Source organism: Mytilus trossulus, chromosome 13, assembly GCF_036588685.1.
Source record: "Mytilus trossulus isolate FHL-02 chromosome 13, PNRI_Mtr1.1.1.hap1, whole genome shotgun sequence".
Lineage (NCBI taxonomy): Eukaryota > Metazoa > Mollusca > Bivalvia > Mytilida > Mytilidae > Mytilus > Mytilus trossulus.
This window is the reverse complement of record NC_086385.1, coordinates 48,527,768-48,551,835: the sequence shown is the minus strand read 5'-3', so window position 1 is coordinate 48,551,835 and position 24,068 is coordinate 48,527,768. Positions and strand designations below refer to the sequence as shown.

At 30.6% G+C, this 24,068-nt stretch overlaps 1 protein-coding gene across 7 annotated transcripts in view; it reads right to left on the bottom strand.

Moving 5' to 3' along the window:
• The window catches only part of LOC134695031 (serine-rich adhesin for platelets-like), a 178,460-nt gene that overhangs the window by 4,258 nt on the left and 150,134 nt on the right, over positions 1-24,068 (bottom strand). For all 7 annotated transcript variants that reach the window (XM_063556169.1, XM_063556171.1, XM_063556172.1 and 4 more), the window contains 11 exons: positions 21,631-21,764; positions 15,790-15,880; positions 14,468-14,557; positions 12,458-12,628; positions 11,659-11,778; positions 11,194-11,298; positions 10,401-10,493; positions 6,470-9,457; positions 5,642-5,749; positions 4,262-5,248; positions 509-620 (listed from right to left, as the gene is read on the bottom strand). In XM_063556169.1, the coding sequence (XP_063412239.1) occupies positions 509-620; positions 4,262-5,248; positions 5,642-5,749; positions 6,470-9,457; positions 10,401-10,493; positions 11,194-11,298; positions 11,659-11,778; positions 12,458-12,628; positions 14,468-14,557; positions 15,790-15,880; positions 21,631-21,764 (4,999 nt within the window). The remainder of the gene's footprint in view (positions 1-508; positions 621-4,261; positions 5,249-5,641; positions 5,750-6,469; positions 9,458-10,400; positions 10,494-11,193; positions 11,299-11,658; positions 11,779-12,457; positions 12,629-14,467; positions 14,558-15,789; positions 15,881-21,630; positions 21,765-24,068) is intronic.

The following is a 24,068-nucleotide window of genomic DNA, read 5'->3' as shown; positions in this document are numbered from 1 at the left end:
AATTCTAATTACTGTACTGCATAGGCTATGCCTCATCTTAATGAGAAGACTTTTATTTTCAATATTTGTTCTTTTATTTGTAACATGAATTAGCTCTTTCAGTCTAATGCATCGGGGGTTACATTGTGAAATGTTTTCACACATGAAATGAAATGAATAGTTGTCCCATTGGCAATCCCACCACATCTTCTTTTTAATATAACTAATACTTTGGATTTTACTGTATATTTTAAGATATTATTGCGAGATTTTTATGCGAAAAAATATGACTGGATGTGTAAAATGATACACGTGTTCAATAAACAGGAAGTTGTTGAGTGATGAATCTGAAAATGTATCATACCGTTTAGATGACTTATACAAATCCTGAAACCAAATTTCAGAAATACTTAATTGTAGTTTCAGAAAAAATGTGATGAAAAATATTCATGGGACCAAGGAGGGACTGATGGATGGACAGACAGACAGAGGTAAAACAGTATACCAGGGGTATATTATAATTACTGACCTCCACCTAGGAGTCTAGAGCACATCACATGATCTACACCAATGTTATCATCTAAGCTGTCCATGCTAGCTCCACTTAAATGTACCATGGCGTCCAACATAGCTGCTCTCACCTAAAACCAAAAAGAAATGTATTTGTACTCAAAAGTAAGTTTAACATTTGTTTCAGACATGTCATGTTTTTATTGGTGATTGTTTAAGTTTTGACACTTACAATATACATCTACAAACAAAACATCCAAGGAAATATTGATTAATAAAAATAACACTATAAATTTGTTGCTTCTGAATCCCTATCATTAGGAAAGCTACCCCTCCCCCTCAAAAAAATAAATAAATAAAATAAATCACTTTTGGTATTTAGCTGTATCTTGCCTCCGAAAGACCTTAGATCAAATCTGAATCACCTTTAGACGTCAAGCAACAATCATTTTTAAATTGTGACGTCAAATATTTTTAAATTATGATGTCAAAGTTTACAGGAACCTGTGTGATTTTACGTAATGGCGGACAAATTTGCATACAAGTGTAAATACGTCTATTTCCTAAGACTCTGAAAGAGAAACTCTTGTTAAGGATGTTACATAATTTGTACATAGAGGTACCTCTCCATTGTTAAATGTTGACCTCTAGATGTCTTTTGCTTGTTTGTGACGTTTGATCATTGTTTCATTGACGTATACAAGACATCTTCTTACAATCATTTTTTCCGTTGTTTCATTGACGTGTACAGGACATCAGTTAACATTATTTTTTCTTCTCTTGTTCGCATATTTTCTAACATGTTTAAGAAGAATTTAAAAAAAAAAATGAATTTAAATAAAACAGCATATTTACCCTGAAGAACAGTGATATTCACATCAATAAAAGCCACATGTTTTTATAAGTATAGTTAAATATGGTAAAATGTTTGAAGCACAATTGTTTTTGGCAAATATTGTCAAAAAAATCATTATCTTCTTTTGTTTTGTCAAATATGTGGTTTAATTGAATTCATTTGGCCCAAGATTTTTTCTTCTTCTAAGAGTCAATAAAACCACATATTTACCACATCAAAAGACAATAATAGTATGTCATCCTTCATAATCAATAATAATTAACATCAACAAAACAATGTTTATAAATAAAAAAAAACCTAAAACCATGGTCATATTTTCAATAACAATTTCAAGCTTATTTAAGTTCTGTAAATTCAGAAATTAATGCGAGGTTTTTATTATTGCAAAAAATGCGACTGAGTTGTAAACGCAATAATTTAAACTCCCAATCATATTTTGAAATATTTGATATGAAAAATTAAAATCGCATTTAAGTCTTAAATGACAAAATCGCAATAATAAATGCCACAATAATTTCTGAATTTACAGTATACTATTTATTTACTTCGTATTTTATTTTTATTCCAAAAAGTCTTTAAAAAATTTAAATACTATTTCAAGCTTTTATCAGAATACAATAAATTACCCAAGAAAATGGAAAAGAAAAAGTGTATTTTAAAAATTATAGCTACAGGTTTTAAAATTAAATGAACTATTATTGTTTAACTAAATAACCAGATACATAAATAAATCAAAAAGTCAAATAAAGAGAGCTTACCCTAATTGTACCGAATCAAATATAAATCTTTATATGATTATAGACCATTGTAGATGACATTTGTAAAATCCCTTCTTAGCAACAGGAACTGACTAAATACAGATCTGAGTCATCTGACTGACATGCAATTTGACTTTTTAACTTTTTGAAATATACATTTATAAACACACATGTAACTAACTCCTCGGAGTGTGAATAAATTAGTATTGAAATTATTTTCAATTTTCTATTTGGGCCTAAGGATAAAATTGTGGTGAAAATTGCATAAATGCATTACATGTATATATATGCTAAGTGTTTTCCAATGTTAAGAGATAAAATTTTCATCTGTATTTGTATTCTGAATTCAAATCAATTGTCAAGTTTTGTAACCTTTTAAAGAACAATATTTGTTTGTGTGAAAGTTATCTTATGATAAATTGATATATATGAAAATTATATTATCAATTGGCTTAAGGCTTCAATTGTGCAACACCTGCATTGTACATGCATTTAAGTGTATACTATTAAAAAAAAAGACGAAAGTCCCTCCCTTTTAACATTTCAGATTAAAAATCAGACTTGCCAAAAATGCTATTTCATAAGCCTGTAAATCATTCAAATATTGGGAAGTACCAGGGTTTTTTATTTGTAATATTTTAGACATGAGAAAACTTTATAAGCCTGTCATCTTTCAAGAAGTCCAAGGTTTTTCACTTGAGATATTTCAGACATGTGAAATACATGTATAAAATTACCAAATTGTAACATGTATAGGAGAATTATCAACCATTCTGCTATAAAAGGGCCTTACATTTTTCAGGGATGATCTTTTACTTGATATATTTTAGAAATGCAAAATTAAAAGTGTGCAGCTTTTGTAGAATAATTGTCTACGAAATCAAATAACATTGTGCTAAAGATGGAGTCTGAATTTTTTCATGGACTTTTTTTCCAGATATTTCAGACATCTGAAATTTAAATTTTACATTTGTATGAGATTTATCATAGTTACTTTTTGCTGCAAAAGACATTTTTCCTGAGTGTTTTTTTTATTTGAGATATTTTAGACGTGTGAAAAATGAAATGTGCAGATTTTATGATTTTATAACTTACGGTACAAGAATGACCTATGAAATCAAATAACATTTGGCTAAAAATGGGGCATTATTAGATCTTTCATATTTTACATTTTTTTATATGAGATATTTAAGACATGTTAAATGTAAAAGGTGAAGATTTCGTAACTAGTGTACAAGAATTACAAGTACATGTATTTACGAAACCAAATAACATAAAGCTATTAATAGGGCATCACCTTTTTCATAGATTTCCTGGTAAACCAGGATGTTTAATGTAACACACTTGTAAAGACATAATTAAGTAATTTGTTTCTTGAAGACTCTCAAAACCACAAATTAAAAAAGCATCCATTAAGTTTTAGTTCACTTAAATAATAACAGAGTTACACGTCGATGAGAATTTAATAACACATCATCAAAAATTGGTAATAATGAAAAAAAATTGTTGCTGCAACTTATTATATAATTACAATTTGTATTCTGTTGGTTTTATGTCATTTATGTTTTAGTGATGAAATGAATTTTAGAAAATCAGAAATCCTTTGTGGTGTTTTTGGTTTCACAAAAATAAAAATTATTTTTTAGCATTTATAAGTTTGATAGCTTTATATCATCAAAGATATAACCAATTTCAGAAAACAGGTTGATTATACATAAACTGCACTTACATTACTATGGATTAATTTATTTTCAAGGGTTTCAATCTGTGTGGATTAAGGAAAACTTGCATGTTTGTGGATATTTAGTTTTGTGGTTTAGCAGACGTCTGCACTCATTCCTATTGAAAATTTGTTATTCGTTGAACATTTAATTTCACTGTTCATCTCTACTTATAAAATCCCTGAAAATTGGTATACAACAAATAATAATGAACCCACAGTAATTTATGATGATAAATAAATGTGTTTGCATTTTTGGTATTTAGCTGAATTTTATTTCCAAATGACCTAAGATCTGCTTTGAATAACATTCTGATGTCAAATAACAATCACTTTTAATTGTTACATCAAATTTTTTAAATTGTGATGTCAAATGTTACAAAATGGCAGACAAATCTGCACACAAGTGTAAATTCGTCTTTTAATTGATATATTTACCTGTGGATCAGACATCTTGTTATCTTCGGTTGTCTCCCTTGATCTATAAATAGAACCAATCCTTTCCTCGGTTCCATTTGCCTTGCTCTCATGATTGATTTTAGAAAGATGTCCATCACTATGGTGTCTCACATGACCTTCACCTCTTAGCTTTTTCAGTGCTTTCTGTTTACTGTAACTGTCGCATGGCTGAGGACCATTTTTACCTCTCTGAATTGGAGATTTACTTTCAGGTGGAGTTACTGTTCTTGATTCTTCATATTTGTGAATTTCTTCCTCCTCTTTAATTGGAGCTTGGAATTGACGAACATCAATTTTTTCATCAGCAAAGTTTCCGTAAAATTCAAATTCATCATTACAGGAAGTGTCGTCTGCATATTCGTTAATCCACTCGGCACAAGCACCTGTATCAGAAAACGGAGAGGCACCCATAATGAGTTCACCTCCGCATGGTGTCAGATAAAATTCATCATCCTCAACCCATTGATAACCGTCACCATGGAAATCAGAATTTGGTGATATAAACATGTGGGAATGATCTTCGTTAGATTCAGCATCAGAATCACAGCTATCAACACCAGTCAAGCTCTGCTGTAAGGCATTCACGGTTTTCGAAAGACTTTGAAGTTGTCTAGAAATTTCATCAAATTCTTCAGTATTTTTAGCTTTTGTACATTGTCTACAATTTGAAGGATCTTTGCAGTTAACACACTGTGGTTCATCAATTAAAATTTGGTCAGATTCGCCTTCATTACTTCCCGAAAATAAACTACGATTTGATCCTACCATGCAAAGACTGTAGTAATCACTTCTAAACTTGGAAGGCTTTTCCCCCATTGGACTAGATTCTTTACTGGATTGTCTACCCTTTTCTTCTCTCTCTTCATTGGACGAAAAAGTAGCCTCATTTTCATGGTAATTTGAAGAGAAAGAATCTTCAGGGAAATCACATTGGTTTTTGAACGGGGCTGGTTGGTTGAACTTAGACTGAAAAGAAATAAATACAATGATTATTATCATTCAATATTATTATACCATAAGGGTTTTTTTCATTACTTTTTTGTTGTTGTAACAGGAGGGTTATCATTTACATTACTAAAAAAAAAATCTATGCAATCCTTACTATTGGTTAAATAAATAATAATATTTTTGTTTAGTAAATTTCATTTTTATTAAAGAAGAATGGTTTTTTTTAGAGTGCTGAAATGAGATTTTAAAGGTTGTTTCTTAGGTGTAACAAAAAAATAACCTAATATTTAGTTGTGTATGATTCATCTTAAAACATATATACCACATGTAGTCATGGTAGTGTTGTCTCTATTTCTTGAAACCTACCTCCAAAACTGTATCAGGAAGTTTTTTGAATATTTTTCAACCTACCTCAAAAGACTGTGCCAGATAGTTTTGTCTCTGTTTCTTTGCCAGAAGTTGATCAAAGCTGTAATTTTGGAGATCATCATCTGACTCACTATCAACTGAGTTGGCAAGCTGTAAAACAAAAGTTGTTCTTGGGTCACATATATCATTATATAATGTAGTCAATTTTTAATATTCTGAACTTGAGGTTATTTTAATCACATTTTTATAGATGTTGTAGATTTTATTTTGCAAAAAATGGAAATATTTGTTGTAAAGTCCTGTCACAATTGTGAGAATTAAAGAAAATAAAAACAAGTGTTCATTTGGAAGTCTGCAACTTTGAACTTTTATGGATAAAAGTCTCATTGGCAACCATACCAACTATCCTTAAAATTGAGAATGGAAATGGGGAATGTGTCAAAGAGACAACAATCCGACCAAATAAAAAAAAAAAAAAAAAAAAAAAACCAACAGCAGAAGGTCACCAACAACAGGTCTTCAATGTAGCAAGAAATTCCCGCACTCCTTATTTTTATAATCACTCTACCAGATCAGTTGTATTGTTTGGTAATATATTGAACAACTGAAGCTGTTAGAACATAGAGGAAAAAATGATATAGCTTATGGAAATCAGGAAAACAGAAGTGTATGGACAAAGAAGTTGAAGATAAATGCAGGCAAATAATGCTGCTTCCATTTGATTTTTTACAGAAGGTTGTTTTTCCAATGAAAATCCTGCACCAAAAGTGTTGGGGTTGACAAAACAGACATAAAAAAAATAAGAGATGGTTGGTGGGCTAATTACACACATATATTTTTGATGGCCATACAAATATTTGATCAACCTACCTGTTTTAGAATATGCTCCTTGACGATATCTTGCACTCTGTCGTTGACGTTAATCTCATTTATCAATGATTGACGACAACTTCTACGCAATGTTGGTGCTAGCTTCATGTTTGCCAATATCTCAGTTTTTGTATTGAGACCTGAAAGAGACACAGATCTCTCCAATGCTTTTCCAGAACTTATATTGCCAATGTCCTTAAAATCATCAACAGACTGCCTCTTTGATATTTTCTCAAGATCAGAATCTGACAAAAATCGGCACAACCCCAAAGTGGATGACCAGTAATGCTTAGTTGTGGAAGTTTCGAAAAGTTGTAAATTTGATATTTGGTCTTTTTTCGAAATTGTTTTTCTCACAGGAAAATCTAATAATTTTTCATTAGAAGCTCCTGACATTTCTCCGTAATCTTCTTTTTCTTCTGGAATGTCAGAAAGAAAGTTCTCCTCACTATCATTTAACATGTGATAAATAGAATTCCTGTCTGATGTCATGTGACTTCTGGAAGATGATGTCACATGATCAGAAGTCAAAGTCACATGATCAAGTTTTGAGACATAATGATCTTGTTCCTTTGCATTTGTTCTTTCCTCAATTTGTTGTTTTTTTTGTGAATATTTATTGTCCTTGTCCAAGACATCTGCAGTATCATTATGATGCAGAGAATTGGTCACATGATCAGATTTGTTTTCCCACGACGATGACCGATTTCTAGATTCAGTCTCGTCAATTTCAGTAACATTAAGTTGAACATCATCACCAAGAGATCTGCGGTTTAAAGTTTTTTCATTGTGCCCTAATTTACTATCAACAGAAAATGATTTTCGAAGAGGAAATCTTTTACAAGTATCATTTTGTTTTTGACATTCTGCTTCAAACATTTGTTTCATAGCTTTAACTCTTCCTAATGAATTATACCCTCCACTTTTATCTTGCATGTTGGGTGAGGAACGTTTTGGAGAATTTGAATTCACAGCAGATGTGTCCAATGGAGAAGTCCCACAATTAACAAATTTGTGACTAGAATCTGTAACATGCATCACAGTCATATCGTTTCTAACCTGAAAATCGTTTCGAAATATAGCATCTCTTTTTAATGAAGAATCACTAAACTTTTCTAACATCTCTGGTTGAATATCACTAGACATAGTTGAATATCCATCATCTTTACTTCCGGATCTTTCCACTTTTTCATTTTTCACGCTTTCGAAACTAGAATCAGACGACATGTATTTATGAGTCTGATTAACTGTTTGTTCAGCAATAACACTAACTGAATGAATAGCATCAACATTATCAAACACACCAGTTTTGAATTCATGAGGTCTCAATAAGCTCAATTCTTGGTGAGTTGAGAGGGTTTTGTTACGTAATCCAGGGGATTGTATTCCCATTATAATTCCAGGTGAGCGGCGGCCAGCTATTGGAGGTTTTTTAGGAATAGGAGGCGGAGGTCCTCTTTTCCTATTCAGAGAGTTAACATTTGAATTATCAATATTTTTTACAACAATCACCTCTCTATAAATATCCTTGTCCCTAGCATCAGTTTGAGAACCGAATGATTTTTCACTCACGGTAGGTGTTAGTTCCTGTGACGATTTCAACTGGGTCTTTTCCGACAAGGAACCAGACATACTTCCACTTTCACTACTTCCTGATTTATTGCGAGCTTTGTACAGTTTTAACTGGTACTGTCTTGCAAATTGTGGGGACCAGTTTTCATCACTCTCACTACTACTCAAGCTTGAAGAACTATATCCGTGTTTCATGTTATTTTTGTCTTTTGAATTCAACACAAGTGACGAAGGTCGATTCGGTTGTTTTGTTTTATTAGAATGTGGTAATGAGCTCCTACGTCTATGTGAACGTGGACTTTTAATTTTATTCTTTTGTTCACTATATTCTGTATCCTTAACAATATCAGGTTTGCCACGTAAACTAGAAAATATAGATTTCTCCTTCTTTTTTCTAGCTTTTTCCTTTTTCTTTTCTTCAGCTTGCATAAATTGTGGAGTTTCAAAAAAAGCAAATTTTTCTGCAGTAAAGTCTGCATCTAATAATGTATCCGTATCATCATCATCATCTAAAATTTCGTTAATTGAAATCGTTGATCCGTTACTACATCCTGAGATTGGACGATTAATATCACTATCTTCGTCACTATAATCATAAAAATACTGGCCGTTTGGAAATGATGGTACTCTAGCTGGCTGATTATTTGTAGGAGTTACTTCCCTTAGTTTTGTATTTATATCAGACTGAGTACTAGTTTGATTGAGTTTCGATACAGATGATCCCTGAGTTTTAGTAGAAGGTACAGTTTTAGGCACTCTTGAGTTAGAATTTCCATGAGTTAATTGTCCTGAGTTTTTTCTGCCTGAGTCTTGTTCTGTCTTTTTCTGCGGAAGTCGACTTTGTGATCCCGTGGATTGAGGTAGTGATGATTGAGATTTACTCGTCTTTTTCGTTGGTATACTTGACGAACTTGAAGACTTTTGTAATTTTGAATTTAACTTACTTGACGATTTACTCAATTCAGTTCTTGTAGGCTTTGTACCAGTTTTTGACTGGTTTACATTTGTTACAGTTTTATTGATATGATCTGGTTGAGACAGGCTTCTTCGTTTAACACTTGAATCTGATTGGTTTATTTGTACAGTAGTTTCTATCTGACTGGCTGATACATTTGATGAACTCTGAGAAATTTTACCAGGAGGGACAATTTTACTTTTCCCTAATGATGCATTTGTTGAATTAGATCTATACGTCCTGATTTTACTTCCTGTATTTAACGATGACGTGGAAGAGCTTCGTTGTTTGGCTTTTTCACTTGCACGCTCTACGACACTAACATGCTTCATTTTCGGACTAGAATTCGTTGCAGGAAATTCTGTTTCTATTTTTGTCCTACACTTTCTATTGTCACAATTAGTTCCACAGTTTGGTGAATTACATTTGGTATTGGTTAGGGTATTACAGTCTTCAAATGCCTGAAAAAATAGAAAAAAACAAATTAGATAAAAAACAACTCTCATCAATGTAAAAAAGAAACGAAACTTAAAGTTAGCTGTATGATGTAGTCTGTGCAATACTTTCATGAGAGGTCAAGGTCATTGAACAACACAGGAAGTACAAGTATGATGTAAATTTTCTATTTTTTTCATTTTATTTTTCTTTCTTCCATTAATATTTGGTGACCTCAATCTCAGTCATATCTGTGATTTAATTTAAAATTTTCGTCTCTTTAATGGCTCTGGCTGTTCTGTATTCTGCTCTTTATATACTTTGCTTTTGAAACTTTTTGTCTTATAGGGTTATTGCATGAATATTGGGGAATATTGTCCCGAGTAGAATTTTATATTGCACGAGCTTGCGAGTGCAATATATGTTCTACGAGGGACAATATTCCCCAATATTCATGCAGAAACCCTTTTATTGTATAGCAATATAATATTTGAAAGTAAAAAATGGTTTTAGATAAGATTTTGTCGTTGATGACGTCATGAATATTGAAGACTTATTGCACTAGTGCAATATTAGAATTTATTGCACGCTAACTTTTGGTTACATTCTGTGGGAAATATTATATTGCTATACAATAATATGTAATACTTTGAGCTGAAGTAGCAACCTCAATCACCCACAAAAATAATCTTAAAAGCCAACTTACTTCTGTAAATTCAGAAATTATTGTGAGGTTTTTATAAATGCAAATAATGCAACTGGGTGTGTATCACAATAATAAAAACTCAGATTCTGATATCTAATAAATATATATGGTCCAGATTTCCCCGAAATTGCAATTCATTAATCTTGAATTATTGTTTATTTCTCAAAAATTGCAATAATAAATGCACTTAACAATTTCTGAAATTACAGTAACTAGAATTAATAATTAAATAAAGTATGCTAAACCAAATTATAATAACATACATTGTCTGAACTGGGTAGAGAGTCTGTGCTTGTGGAAGGGTGATGCATAAGTGCAGTGGACTGTACAATACTATGTGAAGTGGACGTGATGTGCTGAAATACAAAACATAGAAGTGAGAGTGTGTATTCAAAGGTTTGAACATGTGTTAGCATGTAAAGCTAAGGACATATGTGTGTGTAATGCTAAGGACATATGTGTAAGTATATAATGTTAGGACATATGTGCAAGTGTGTAATGCTTAGGACATATGTGCAAATATGTCATGCTCAGGACATATTTGTAAGAATAATGCTCAGGAGGTGTGTACAAGTATTTAGTGCTTAGGACATATTTGTAAGTATGTAGTGTTAAGGGCATATGTGCAATTAAACAAGGAATTCATTTAGCTGTGGTGATATAAATAAGCAAATACTTTGAATTAAATAATGTAATGTTGTTCTGTGTTGTAAAAACAATATTCATGGTGAGATTTGTTAAACTTGTGAATGATGAGTAGTTGAGGACAAAGTTTTCTAAATAGGAGGTAAATGTAACATACATACAAAACATAGAAGTGAAAGTGTGTAGTCAATGGTACATGTATTGGTATATGTGTAAGTGTGTAATGCTAAGGGCATTTGTGCAATTAAACCAGGAATCCAATTAGTCAAGGTGATATTAATTTATTGTGAGTTAAATAATGAATTGTTGTTCTGTGTTGTTAAAACAATATGGTGAGCTATGTCCAACTCATGAATGCTGAGAAGTTGAGGACAAATTTGTCTGAATAGGAGGGAAATGTAGCATACATACCATAGTTTCTACAGATGATGATGGTGGAAGACTACAAACACTATTGTAATACCCTGTACTCTCACATAATGTACTGGTAGATACTGTCTGACTGGGTGGTAGAGACTACAAAACAAATTAGGATATTTTCATTCTTCAGATATACATTGTATAAATTATATGAAAGACTTTTAAAGACTTGCAATCAACACTTAACAAATAAACTAGTAATAAAATTTATTGTTTCCTCTTTCCAGAAAATTGGTATCTGTAGAAATTTAATGAACCCATAATAATTAACAATGCAAGCTGACTATTGGGGACATTTCTTCAATTACAAAAAATCAACCATGTTAACATCAAACTCAACATAGTTGAACAATAATTAATAATGAAACTGTGTGAAAAAAAAATGAATGTAAAAATTGTATTTACCGTAAATTGGTTTTCTGAAACATTGAAATTACTTCGTATTATAAAACTTACTTGCAGAACAGTATCTGATGAGTATTTCACTTTCTGTTGGAATAGACAATTCAGTTCTTTGTTCTGAAATTCTAAATCTTGAACTCTGGTCTGTAACTTCACACATTCTTCCCTGAGAGCCTGTAAATAGTCAAAAAAACATTTGAATTATCTCCCCTTGGACTGTATTTCTAGTATACAGCTATGATAGCAGATTTCTTGATGCACAAAAAAAAATGGTCTAGTTTTCTTGTTGAACATTGCTTTGTTTATAGAGCTGTTATTATTTCATTTGCAATTTTAGTAGAAAAAAATAAAAAAGTTTTAATATATTTTTCCAATTTTTGTTATACACAGGTTATAATTATGTGGGTATTGTTTTCCCTATTTCTATTTTTTCTTTTTTTTACACATCAATTATGTATGATATTTAGTTTTTTTGTTTTTGTCTTTTTCCTATCTTTCTCCAAATTATTAAATTAGTTGTGGTTGGAGAAATTTGTTTGGCTTGAAAAAATGTGATTTTCAGGGTACTTAATTTTGTAGTTCCATAATTTATTCCCATCCTCACATTGTATATTCTATTGCCATCGCTGATCACTTTCAATTGTACCTTTTTAGCGAGTAATGCCTGTACAAACAGGTTTTATTTTATATCCTCAGTTTACATTTTGAATCATACCCCTTTAGCGAGTAACGCTGCTACAGCCAGGTTATATTTTATAACCTCAGTTAACATTTTGAATTATACATTTGAGAAAGCACTGCCTGTATGACCCAATTATATTATTCTACCATAGCTGAACATTTTGAATCGTACCTTTTGAGCGAGTAATGCCTGTACCACCTGATTAGCGATCTCATCCAGACATTTTTCATACTGTTGTCGTTGTTGTTCATTTTCTAGTACCAGTGATGAGTTTTCTGCCTCTAACATCTTCAATCGTTCTAACAGTAACTTAGTCCTCTCTTGGTCTGTGCCATTACTCATCTACAACATAAACATTTTCAATGAAATAAAGAATTTTTCTGAATCTCCTAAATTAATTTATAACATATATAAGTTGTCTTATTCAGTTATTGGCAATTATATCACATCTACTTTTTTTTTATCTACATAAATACATTTTTGTGTTGAAATATGTTTGTGGCTTTTTTACCTCCGAGTCGAATGATTTCTAGAAAAAAAACCCATCTTAACAGCTAAAATAGGTATGCACGATTATTTGATTTTCATTTTGTATGTAAAAATCAACTGTCTTTTTCTTTAGTTCAATTACCAAAACCAGCAAATTCTTTTTATAATAATCATTCTATCTTGTAACTATGGGTTATGCAAAATTCAAAGGTTCTCATCCAACTTTTCAGAACAATTAGGTTATGGGCATGTAACTGACTGTATGTGATGGACTTTACACATTATTGAAAGCTTTACAGCGACCTACAGTTGTTGACTATTGTGTCATTTGGTCTTTTGGTGAGAGTTTTCTCATTGGCTATCATACCACATCTTCTTATTCTTATCTTAAATGAAGTGGTTTTATTAATGTATTTTCTCAATTTAAAAAAAAATATTAATATAAGCACACAAATTTAGCAGAGTATTATACCCAAGAAAAAAGTTATCACATCTTATAATTTAAAAATGATCACAAATATCAAGCTTAATTGACAATTCTTATAACTTATCTTTAAATATGTTAGAAATATTACCTTTAATGACAAGTTTAATCCAAATCCACAAATTTTATTTTATATATATCCTTACCTCACAAAAGTTACAGAAAACTGACGCTGTAGTTACAAAGTCAACAAAACGTTTTTTCATACCTTATTCTTCATAAGAAGTGTATAAAATTGCTTTGAAAAGTAACAAATCAGGGTCAAATTGCTTGATCTTAACCTCAAGCTGTTAAAATTTGTTTGAAAAGGTAAACAATCAAGGTAATCAATAAAAGCAAATTATACAGAAATGATATTGTATTCCTGTTCCCACGTCAGGCTTATTATTGGCCAATTTTATCCAATTTCATTTTTTTCACAATGGACAATCTATATATTAGCCAGGTGTAAGCTTAATAAACTTTTGTAGTAGTTTTTTTTTTTTAAATTATCAACTTTTGATGGTTTGGCTTTAGGACAGATCTTTATCACAGTTAAAATTTAAATATAGGAGTTATTTACACTTTTAACAATTTGTAAGGTTAATTTTTTATTCTGGCCCTTTGGCAATAAACTTAATTTAGTAGACCGGCCCTCTAGCTCTGACCGTATTTAGAAGGCTATTGTCCTTCTTGTACGAGACCAAATTCAAGCAAAGATATAAAAATAAGTAGTTTTCTTAAGTGATTTAGTCTGTTAATTTCATTTAAATCAAAGGTAATGGCCAAAATCACTTAAACTGTTACCACATTATCAAACATATAGTCAAGGTATTGCAGTAAAGAAAGAAAGAATAGACGGGGCTTCATGGAGCTACATTATATGAGGGAGGGTAGGATGGGTCCTGATCCCGATTTCACAGGCTTAAAAACATGGAATCCCGACATCCCGGGCTTAAAAACACAAAAATCCCGAGTCCCGAAATTCAAAAACAAGAATTCCCAGATCCCGAAAGGGCCAATCCCTAAATCCTGAGCTTAAAAACACCCAATCCCGGAGTCCTGATAAAGGTCCTATCCCCCCACTTATATGGTAATGCATAGACGTTTTACGAGTTCCCCTTCTAACAGTTCAACATTGCCTAATGACTTTTGTAATTCAAACATTTACTTATGTATTCAGATATATAGAATCTAAATGCAAATTTCTCAAATGTTCTATGTCCTACCTGTTGTTCAAACTTTTTGACATCGTTGAGTAACATGATGTTTTCTCTCTCCAAACTGCTGATGTGACTGTTATACTTCTGAAGATTATTCTATAAATAGACAGAATGTAATGTATTAACCTATATTATAATTCTTCTAAAAAATGGACCTAAAATAACCAGCATGCGCCAAAAATCAATTGTCCTCAGCTTGTGACTCATACCAATTTGTTTGGGCTCAAAAAAATTTGCAAAAAAATAGTTCATAAAAATTTGGAAGTGCAATTTTCTTGAAATGAGCTAAATTCAGACTATAAGATTATGAATATGCATGAAATATTCTCAACTTTTCTTTCATGGTATGGTACATATTTTGGATGCCTTTCATACATTTCAAATTCAGCAGTTATCAATTTATCTGGCATACACAGAACAGCAAACAGTGAACCAGTTCCAAATTCTGCACTTGTTTACACAAACATTATTTCCTATCAATATCAAAAAAGATTTCCTAATGGCTGATGAGCGATTTGAGCTATTCTTTATCTAGATCAGAATTTTCAAATTAAACAAAACCCAATTATATTACAATGCCAGGAACCTGGCTATCAATTATATCATCAGAGTTCTCTAAACAATCCTCTACGCTTTCCTTCTGGGCTTAAAAAAATGATGGATGAGGATTCACAATTCATTTAGCTTAATAAGCTCAAAATGAATGAAATCAATGAATGATACAAAAAAATATTATTATATAGAAGTCCAATTTAAACTAATTAGTTAGTTTCAAGGTTCTAACTTCTAAAATTTCTTTCTGAAATCCATTGAATTGTTTGAAAACTGTAAGTTGTTCAACTTGTAAGGAAGATTCTTCTATTCAATTGAAGAGTTTACAATTTTGTTTTGAAAGATTTACTAAAAAATTTTTAAATTCATTACTGAAAAGATGGAAATGTGTTTCTCAGCTTGCCTTTTATGTCATGACTTAGATTCAATATTATAATTTTTTGTTCTTATTTTGCATTGGAAGGTGCACATCAAATGCATGAAAGATGTATTGGTGATGCTAAGAAATGGTATGTTGCAGACATAAATATATATTCATTGTCATAAAAGTAATGAAGCTGCTTCTTAGATAAAAAAAAAAGTGCATAACTATTGAACAGTTAAATTTAAACTTGTTTATAAGTTTCATAAAATTTGGTTGTGGCAAATTGTTAGAGAACGAAAACCAATTTCTGGACGTACATACATACAGACAGAAGGACAAGGGTAAAACTTGATGCCCCCTCTGCTACAGTGGGCATATAAAGATTTTTTTCCAATGTATGTTGTAAACCTACCTCATACTGCATAGAGAGGCTGGACTTTTCATGTTTTAACTGATCTATCTTCGATTTAAACTGCATCATCTGGGAAACGGCTTGCTCCATGCTGTGGACAAAAGAGAATATAATAAATACATGTACATCTATATCTGGGAAACTGCTTGCTCCATGTTGTAGACAAAGAGTCAATCAAACATTACAACCATATTAAGGGATATCGAAGCTTTCATGCATTATCAATTCTGTTCAAGCTGAATTTCTCTTTCATATTCTATATATAGACACTAGTAACTGAGATTTACTTCAATTTTCATACACTAATACTTTAAAATTTACACACTGGTTGGTATTTACCTAGATGTACTTAAATTCAGAGAATCAGGTACCCTATACTTACTTCAAATTTATTCACTGGGACCCTAGAATTACTTTAAATTTGGACATGGATACCCTATATCTACTTTAAATTTATACAAAGTAACTTTGATGTACTTTGAATTTAAACACTGGTAACTAGATTTACATTTAAATTTAGACACTACCTTAGATTTATTTTCCATTTATACACTGGTATCCTAGAATTTAGACTGACTTTAAATTTGGACACTGGTACAATTTCTTTCAGATTTATTAACTCCGGCAGGTATCCTAGAATTTAGACTGACTTTAAATTTGGACACTCACTGCTAGGTACAATTTCTTTAAGATTTATTAACTCCATGTAGCCTAGAATCACATCCGACTTCTTCTATCATCTTCAATCTTTTTACATACCAGAAATAAAATACAGATTTTATACTAGATACTCTGAACTCATTCAGCCTAAGTTTTGCTTCAGCAGTTTCAAAGGAGAAGCCATGTCACAAGAAGTGACGACTATAAAATTACCCTATAATTACTGTATCGCATGTCAACATGAAGATTTTACAGTCAAAGTATATAAAAGGAGGAAAATAAAAACTGCTATAAAAAGGACACATTCTAAGTTTTGTAATGAGATAGTTCATCACCCATGAGTTTAAATACATATCAGCTTTCAATATCGGAAGTCAAAGTAAATAGCAATTTTTTCAGTCATTTATCAATACAAACGAGATTTTTAATGAGAAGGGAGCATGACAAAACAGGAAACTTCCTGTAGCGACATTTCAGAAAACCAATTCTTCATAGATGTATGCTTCTATTAACGGGGAAATCAGCAGTTTCTATCAACCAATCTGTTCAGAGTAATATTCGTAATAGGGTTTGACAAAATGGAATCTTACGTTTAATTTCTCTGATATAAAATCTATCAATTCTTCCATCAAGAAAAGTAAACATTTACGTAAAAGTATAAATTATATGGTATTTAGACAAGATTGAAATATCGGGAAAGCCTTTTAAATAAAGTAGTGAGTGGAGATACTCATCTCCTTTATAGCATCACAATAATAAATCATTTTACAAATTCTAAATCAACGTCAATTTTAAGTCAAATAAACCCAGATTTGGTGAAAAGCAGTATCTAGTACTGCAAAATGTTGGCTCCAAAAATGCTTCATTGAATCTTAATTAGCCTTAACCAGCATGTTTAATTGTTATTAAAAAGGTTTTAACTTTTAAATGATTTTGAATTTCTAAAAATGTTTGATGGTAATTCAGATACTCTATACATTAATTTTTGTGTTGGAATTCAATTGTTTTGGTTATTTTCAATTCTAATATCTATATTATGTATATAGCAAAGTCATACAATGTACAAAGATCAAGTTTAGTAAATTATTAGTACATCAGAAAAATTCTTAGTCTGCCTTAACATTTCTAGATAGAATTCATACACTTATTTTGGGTTGAGAAAAACTCCACAGATTATAAAGTCTGTTACGTCCTTTCCACAAGTTTTAAGAGTAAAATTTATCTTAAGTCTAAAATATTCCTTAACTGTTCAACTAAATATTTTTATCATAAGATTTATTTTACACTTAAGATTTTTGTGAAAAGGGCTTCTGGAACTTATTCGAAAATTAATGTTCTTATTTTAAATCAAAGTCTTATATCTGAACATGAATAGCTGACTAAGCGGTATGGGCTTTGCTCATTGTTGAAGGCCGTACAGTGACCTATAGTTGTTAATGTTTGTGTCATTTTGGTCTTTTGTGGATAGTTGTCTCATTGGCAATCATACCACATCTTCTTTTTTATATTATACAAACACTTGCATTAACCAGATGCTCCGCAGGGCGTAGCTTTATACGACCGCAGAGGTTGAACCCTGAACGGTTGGGGCAAGTATGGACACAACATTCAAGCTGGATTCAGCTCTAAATTTGGATTGTGATTAAATAGTTGACACAGCATAGGTTTCTGACACAGAATGAATGTATTCAAATGAACTTAAAATGTTTGTTTTCTCTTAGAGCAATTCACTATGCTGTTGAATATTAATCCTCTCAAAAAAATGTTTGAAGAAATTTTCTTTTTATTTATGAAATTTCAAATGAGAAAAATTGAACCCAATTTTTTAATCACATCCCCCTTTCCCTTATTCCAAAACTAATTTCAATTAAAATATTCTAATGGAGTTTGCAACAATTACTACTCATTTAAATACATCATAAAATATTAAGATGTAAAAAAACTGCTTGTTATCACTGAATGGTAAAGATTATTTAAATTTATCAGTTGGTAGTAAAAAGTGAATATACATTGTATATTGTATATAACAAAGATTCAAGTTGATTCTGGACAAAGAAAGATAACTCCAATTAAAAAAAATTCTTGCAGATATTTCTTGCTTACTATACTGGACAAAGAAAGATAACTCTTAATTAAAAAAAAATTTGCTATTTCACAATATTGTGAAATTAGATATTTCTTGCCATTGCACAATACTGTGCAATTGAAAAGACTTGCTATTGAACAATACTTAATATAATAATTTTAGATCCTGATTTGGACCAACTTGAAAACTGGGCGCATAATCAAAAATCTAAGTACATGTTTAGATTCAGCATATCAAAGAGGCCCAAGAATTTAATTTTTGTTAAAATCAAACTTAGTTTAATTTTGGACCCTTTGCACTTTAATTTAGACCAATTTTAAAACTGGACCAAAAATTAAGAATCTACATACACAGTTAGATTTGGCATATCAAAGAACCCCAATTATTCAATTTTTGATAAAATCAAACAATGTTTAATTTTGGACCTCGATTTGGGCCAACTTGAAAACTGGGCCAATAATCAAAAATCTAAGTACATTTTTAGATTCAGCATATTAAAGAACCCCAAGGTTTCAATTTTTGTTAAAATCAAACTAAGTTTAATTTTGGACCCTTTGGACCTTTATGTAGACCAATTTGAAAACGGGACCAAAAATTAAGAATCTACATACACAGTTAGATTCGGCATATTAAAGAACCCCAATTATTCAATTTTGATGAAATCAAACAAAGTTTAATTTTGGACCCTTTGGGCCCCTTTTTCCTTAACTGTTGGGACCAAAACTCCCAAAATCAATACCAACCTTCCTTTTATAGTCATAAACCTTGTGTTTAAATTTCATAGATTTCTATTTACTTATACTAACGCTATGGTGGGAAAACCAAGAAAAATGCTTATTTGGGTCCCTTTTTGGCCCCTAATTCCTATACTGTTGGGACCGAAACTCCCAAAATCAATACCAACCTTCCTTTTGTGGTCATAAACATTGTGTTTAAATTTCATTGATTTCTATTTACTTTAACTTAAGTTATTGTGCGAAAACCAAGAATAATGCTTATTTGGGCCCTTTTTTGGCCCCTAATTCCTAAACTGTTGAAACCAAAACTCCCAAAATCAATCCCAACCTTTCTTTTGTGGTCATAAACCTTGTGTCAAAATTTCATAGATTTCTATTAACTTAAACTAAAGTTATAGTGCGAAAACCAAGAAAATGCTTATTTGGGCCCTTTTTGGCCCCTAATTCCTAAAATGTTGGGACCAAAACTCCCAAAATCAATACCAGCCTTCCTTTTATGGTCATAAACCTTGTGTTAAAATTTCATAGATTTCTATTCACTTTTACTAAAGTTAGAGTGCGAAAACTAAAAGTATTCGGACGACGACGACGACGACGACGACGACGACGACGACGCCAACGTGATAGCAATATACGACGAAAATTTTTTCAAAATTTGCGGTCGTATAAAAAGGGTATTTCTTTTAGGGGGCAATTACGAAAAGCAAGGGGTACTGGTAGTGTATAGATATTAGTCTGGTGTCTTAAATGACTCAATACATGTCAATCTCTGGATGCCTTTTGATTGTTTTTTTTTTTGTTGTTGTTGGCAAACTTATTGATTATATAAAGCGGAATTCCTTTTTTTGGAGGACATTTTTCCTAAAAAGTTTACAAAAGTACTTTATTCAGTCTCCAAGGATTTGCTATCAGATATCAAAGTTCCAATTAGTAAAGTTATCTAATAATTGGGATCAACTCTTCAAACAGTAATGTCATTTCATTGTTTTTATCTGTACTTTTAGTCCTACTAAATTAGGAATTTCCTAAACATTGTAATCATAATTTGGATCTGATGTTTTTGTATAATTGTATATGGAATTTCAAATTTATAAAGATTCTTATAAAATAAAATCGAATACAACAAAGTTTTATGAGATCAGTTCAAAACAGCTTTATACGCTATAATACTTATATGTACGTCTCTTTAGAAATCTAATTTAATCATGCAAAATTACAATTCATCTGTTGAATTTGCAATAGAAACAAATTACAAATATCATGCTCTAATTTAAGCAATGCTAATTTGTTTTATATCTCGATATTTTTATTCAAAGTTTTCACAAATTTCTTTGACAGTTCAATAATTTTATTCTAGAAAAATATTTCCAATCATTTAGTTAATCAAAAGTGATATACTATAAAAATATCAATAAATTTCCAACACTTCAGATGCATAATAAACAAAACAAAACTTAGAAAAAAATATCAAATTTGATGAGAAAAGATTTCTATAAATATATCAATAAATTTTCCAACACTTCAGATGCATAATAAACAAAACAAAATTTAGAAAAAAAACATCAAATTAATGAGAAATGATTTCTAGAAATATATCAATAAATTTCCAACACTTCAGATGCATAATAAACAAAACAAAAAAATAGAAAAAAAAACATCATATTAATGAGAAATGATTTCTATAAATATATCAATAAGTTTCTGACACTATAGACAAAGCAGAAGTTGTTGGTGGACATATTTTACAGAAAAAACAATTACGATATCACATAAATTTCTACTATAAATCGTCATCTTTACACTTTATATTGATCATGTAATTATCTCCCTTTATTTAACGTCAGTCTTTCTGGAGCCAGCGGAGCATTAATCAATGACACAGTGGTCATTCATTATTTTTTTATGGTTTCTGATTGGTCAAATATTTTTTTCACATTTTTGTACCAAGATTAACACGAAACATCTGGGAAATCCAATTTAATAAAGAGCATATATTTTATGATAAATATACAAATTGGTTCTAAATATATATCTATTTTGTTTATAGAGTACGATTTTGTGAGATTGTTAATCTCTAAAACAAGTGGGTGCTAAAACTTCTCTGCTTTGTTTACGCTTTTACCGATTGTTTTGACCTGTATCTGTTTAGATTGAACTTAAAACTTCAGTTTATTGTGCAGTGCAAGTTTAAAGAATTATTCACTCCCTAGATGAGAGAAAAGTGCCATTGTTATAGAAGCTGGATTTATTTTTACTTGCAGATAAATTATAAATGTTCATAAAATTTGGGGTATGACACCAAATCCAAGATAAAACATTAGAACTTATACAATGGTTAATATTTTCACTTTTTCTTACTTTTGAAATTCTGTTTGGATGTGACGCAACCTGGAATGAGATTGGTCTGTTTCTATGGTGAGCTCTCGTAGCTTTTTTTCAGCATCAGCTCTCAGCATTCTTTCTCTCTCCAAATCTTTCAGAATGTTGTCCTTCTACAAAATAAAGATAAAAGACACTTAATATAAGAGACATATAAACCCATGACTATGTAGCAATGAGTTAAGAAACTTTAGAAACAGTTTAGGAACAGGATACTACTGTAAATTCAGATTTTATTGCACACTCATTATTATATTGCAATATTTCAACAATTTATTGAATAACAAGAACATTGACAAAATTTCTGAATTTACAGTAATTCGTTCTAGGTCAAAACACGCATTATCTATACATGTAGGTTGGAAATCGTCAAATAAAAGAAATCATACAGGATATTTCACTTTATCTAAGTATCATTAATGTAATGTTTCAATGGACACAAAAAGGAAATGTTTCCCTGTTTATCTGTTTCCTGACTTACTAGACATTATGACACCTAAAACAAACACAAACATGGGGTTACAAGACCAACTATTGTTAGGACCATGCCCCAGTACAAGATTTCTCAATTTAACAACAACATTACCTATTGTGACACTCAGTGATACAACTTGTCACACCTATACAGGATAGCCATAATATGTCCATTTATATCGAATTTAAATGTTCAAAGGAAAGAAAACTGATGATGACCTATAATAGTATTTTTTTTCCTCTGTTCTCAGAGTGGTGGAGTCTGAGTCATTGCCTCATTGGCAATATGTTTGTAATAGTCTACATCTTCTTATTCTTATTATAATGACCTTATACATATCAATATTACAATACCGAAATTCCTTAAATCAACTGTTCAAATACAGACTTAAACTTAAAAAATCTGTGTGTTGTGACTTCTTTAATTGCTGTTGTGGAGCATAGTGGACAAAAATGGGAGATAAAATATTGCAAAATCAGGAAATGCTTCAATCATTATTTAAACATACAAAATCTTTCAAAACCAAAATGTGAATTTTCCTTTTAATTTTAAAAACATAATTCGATCACAACTTTAACATTTAGAACTTTCAAAACATTAAAGTAAACAATTATAAATCAGTTCCTTATGCAAATTGACAAGTGTTGAAAACTGAAATTTAACTGCTAGGTTTTTACATAATTTCAAGGTAAAGTTGTCACATTCAAGCTTAATTTCAAGCAATTGTTTAAATAATTGTTGTTGAAATTTAAATTGGTTTGAAATGTTGCAAGAATTTTGTCTCACACATGAACACATTTTATATGATGTGAAAAGTATCAATTTTTGTAGGATCTAAAAAAGACAAAAATCTTAAGACTCAATATTTCTGAACTGAAAATTCGTTAATGCACATGATGCATCTTAAATTTAAATAATCATGGTACAAAAAAGCATTTTCTGATTTGTTTTGAAACATGTTTTAAACCTCTATAATATAATATATTCTGATAGTTGTGTAACAGAACTAATCCAATTGGCAGTTCAGAGAACTTAAATCCCTAATCTACATGTAAACTACATTAGTTTAACAAATCAGGATATTAAACAATAATACCAAATATTATAATAACCTCCTTTACTACAACAACAAATATGTAAATGAATCAATTTGCATAAAAAGCGTTATAAGAGCTTTTAGAACTTAAAATCAACCAACTAAAATGAGGTCAAATTTACTCAAATACAATAATGAAACAAAAGAAACTAAGAAACAGGTATGGAAAAATCAGAAATGAGAAATTGCACGCAACAATGCTTACTGTATCAAGGATTTCAGATCAGGATACAGTAAACATGCATATGATGGAATACTTCATTCCTTTTTTTAGCAGTTTTCTTTTAATAACTCAATACTATTTATTGAAAATGCTGCATGGTTGGGTCTGAATCTGAACAAAAAAGTTTCTGATGCTCGACTCGAAATGTCAAGGTCATCATTTCTCATTATAGAGAAAATATAATTAAGATATTTGACTGAACAATACAGTTACCGATAACTTGCATCTCAATTCTAATCATTCTAATAGAATTCTTTCTTTAGATTAATAACATTTACATAATAAGCTTTATCAAAGCTACAATTTTTATGTTAATATTTCAATTAATAAGATATTTTATCTTTAATCCAGAAACATTCTATTTCTTTCTCCACTAAATTAACCCTACTGCTGATACAATTGTATTACATCGATTCAATCAAATTCTTTGGCAAAGAAAAAGAAAAGGATAATTGTTCAAAATACAACTTCAAAAACATTTTTGTATATTGGAATTTTAGAGTTATCATAATTAAGATAAGAATTATTATTGCAAATAAAAATAATCATTTACCTCATCAGCAAATTGAAATAATAGATATACCAGTAAATACGCTTATGATAGAGAGAGACAAACATTGCTT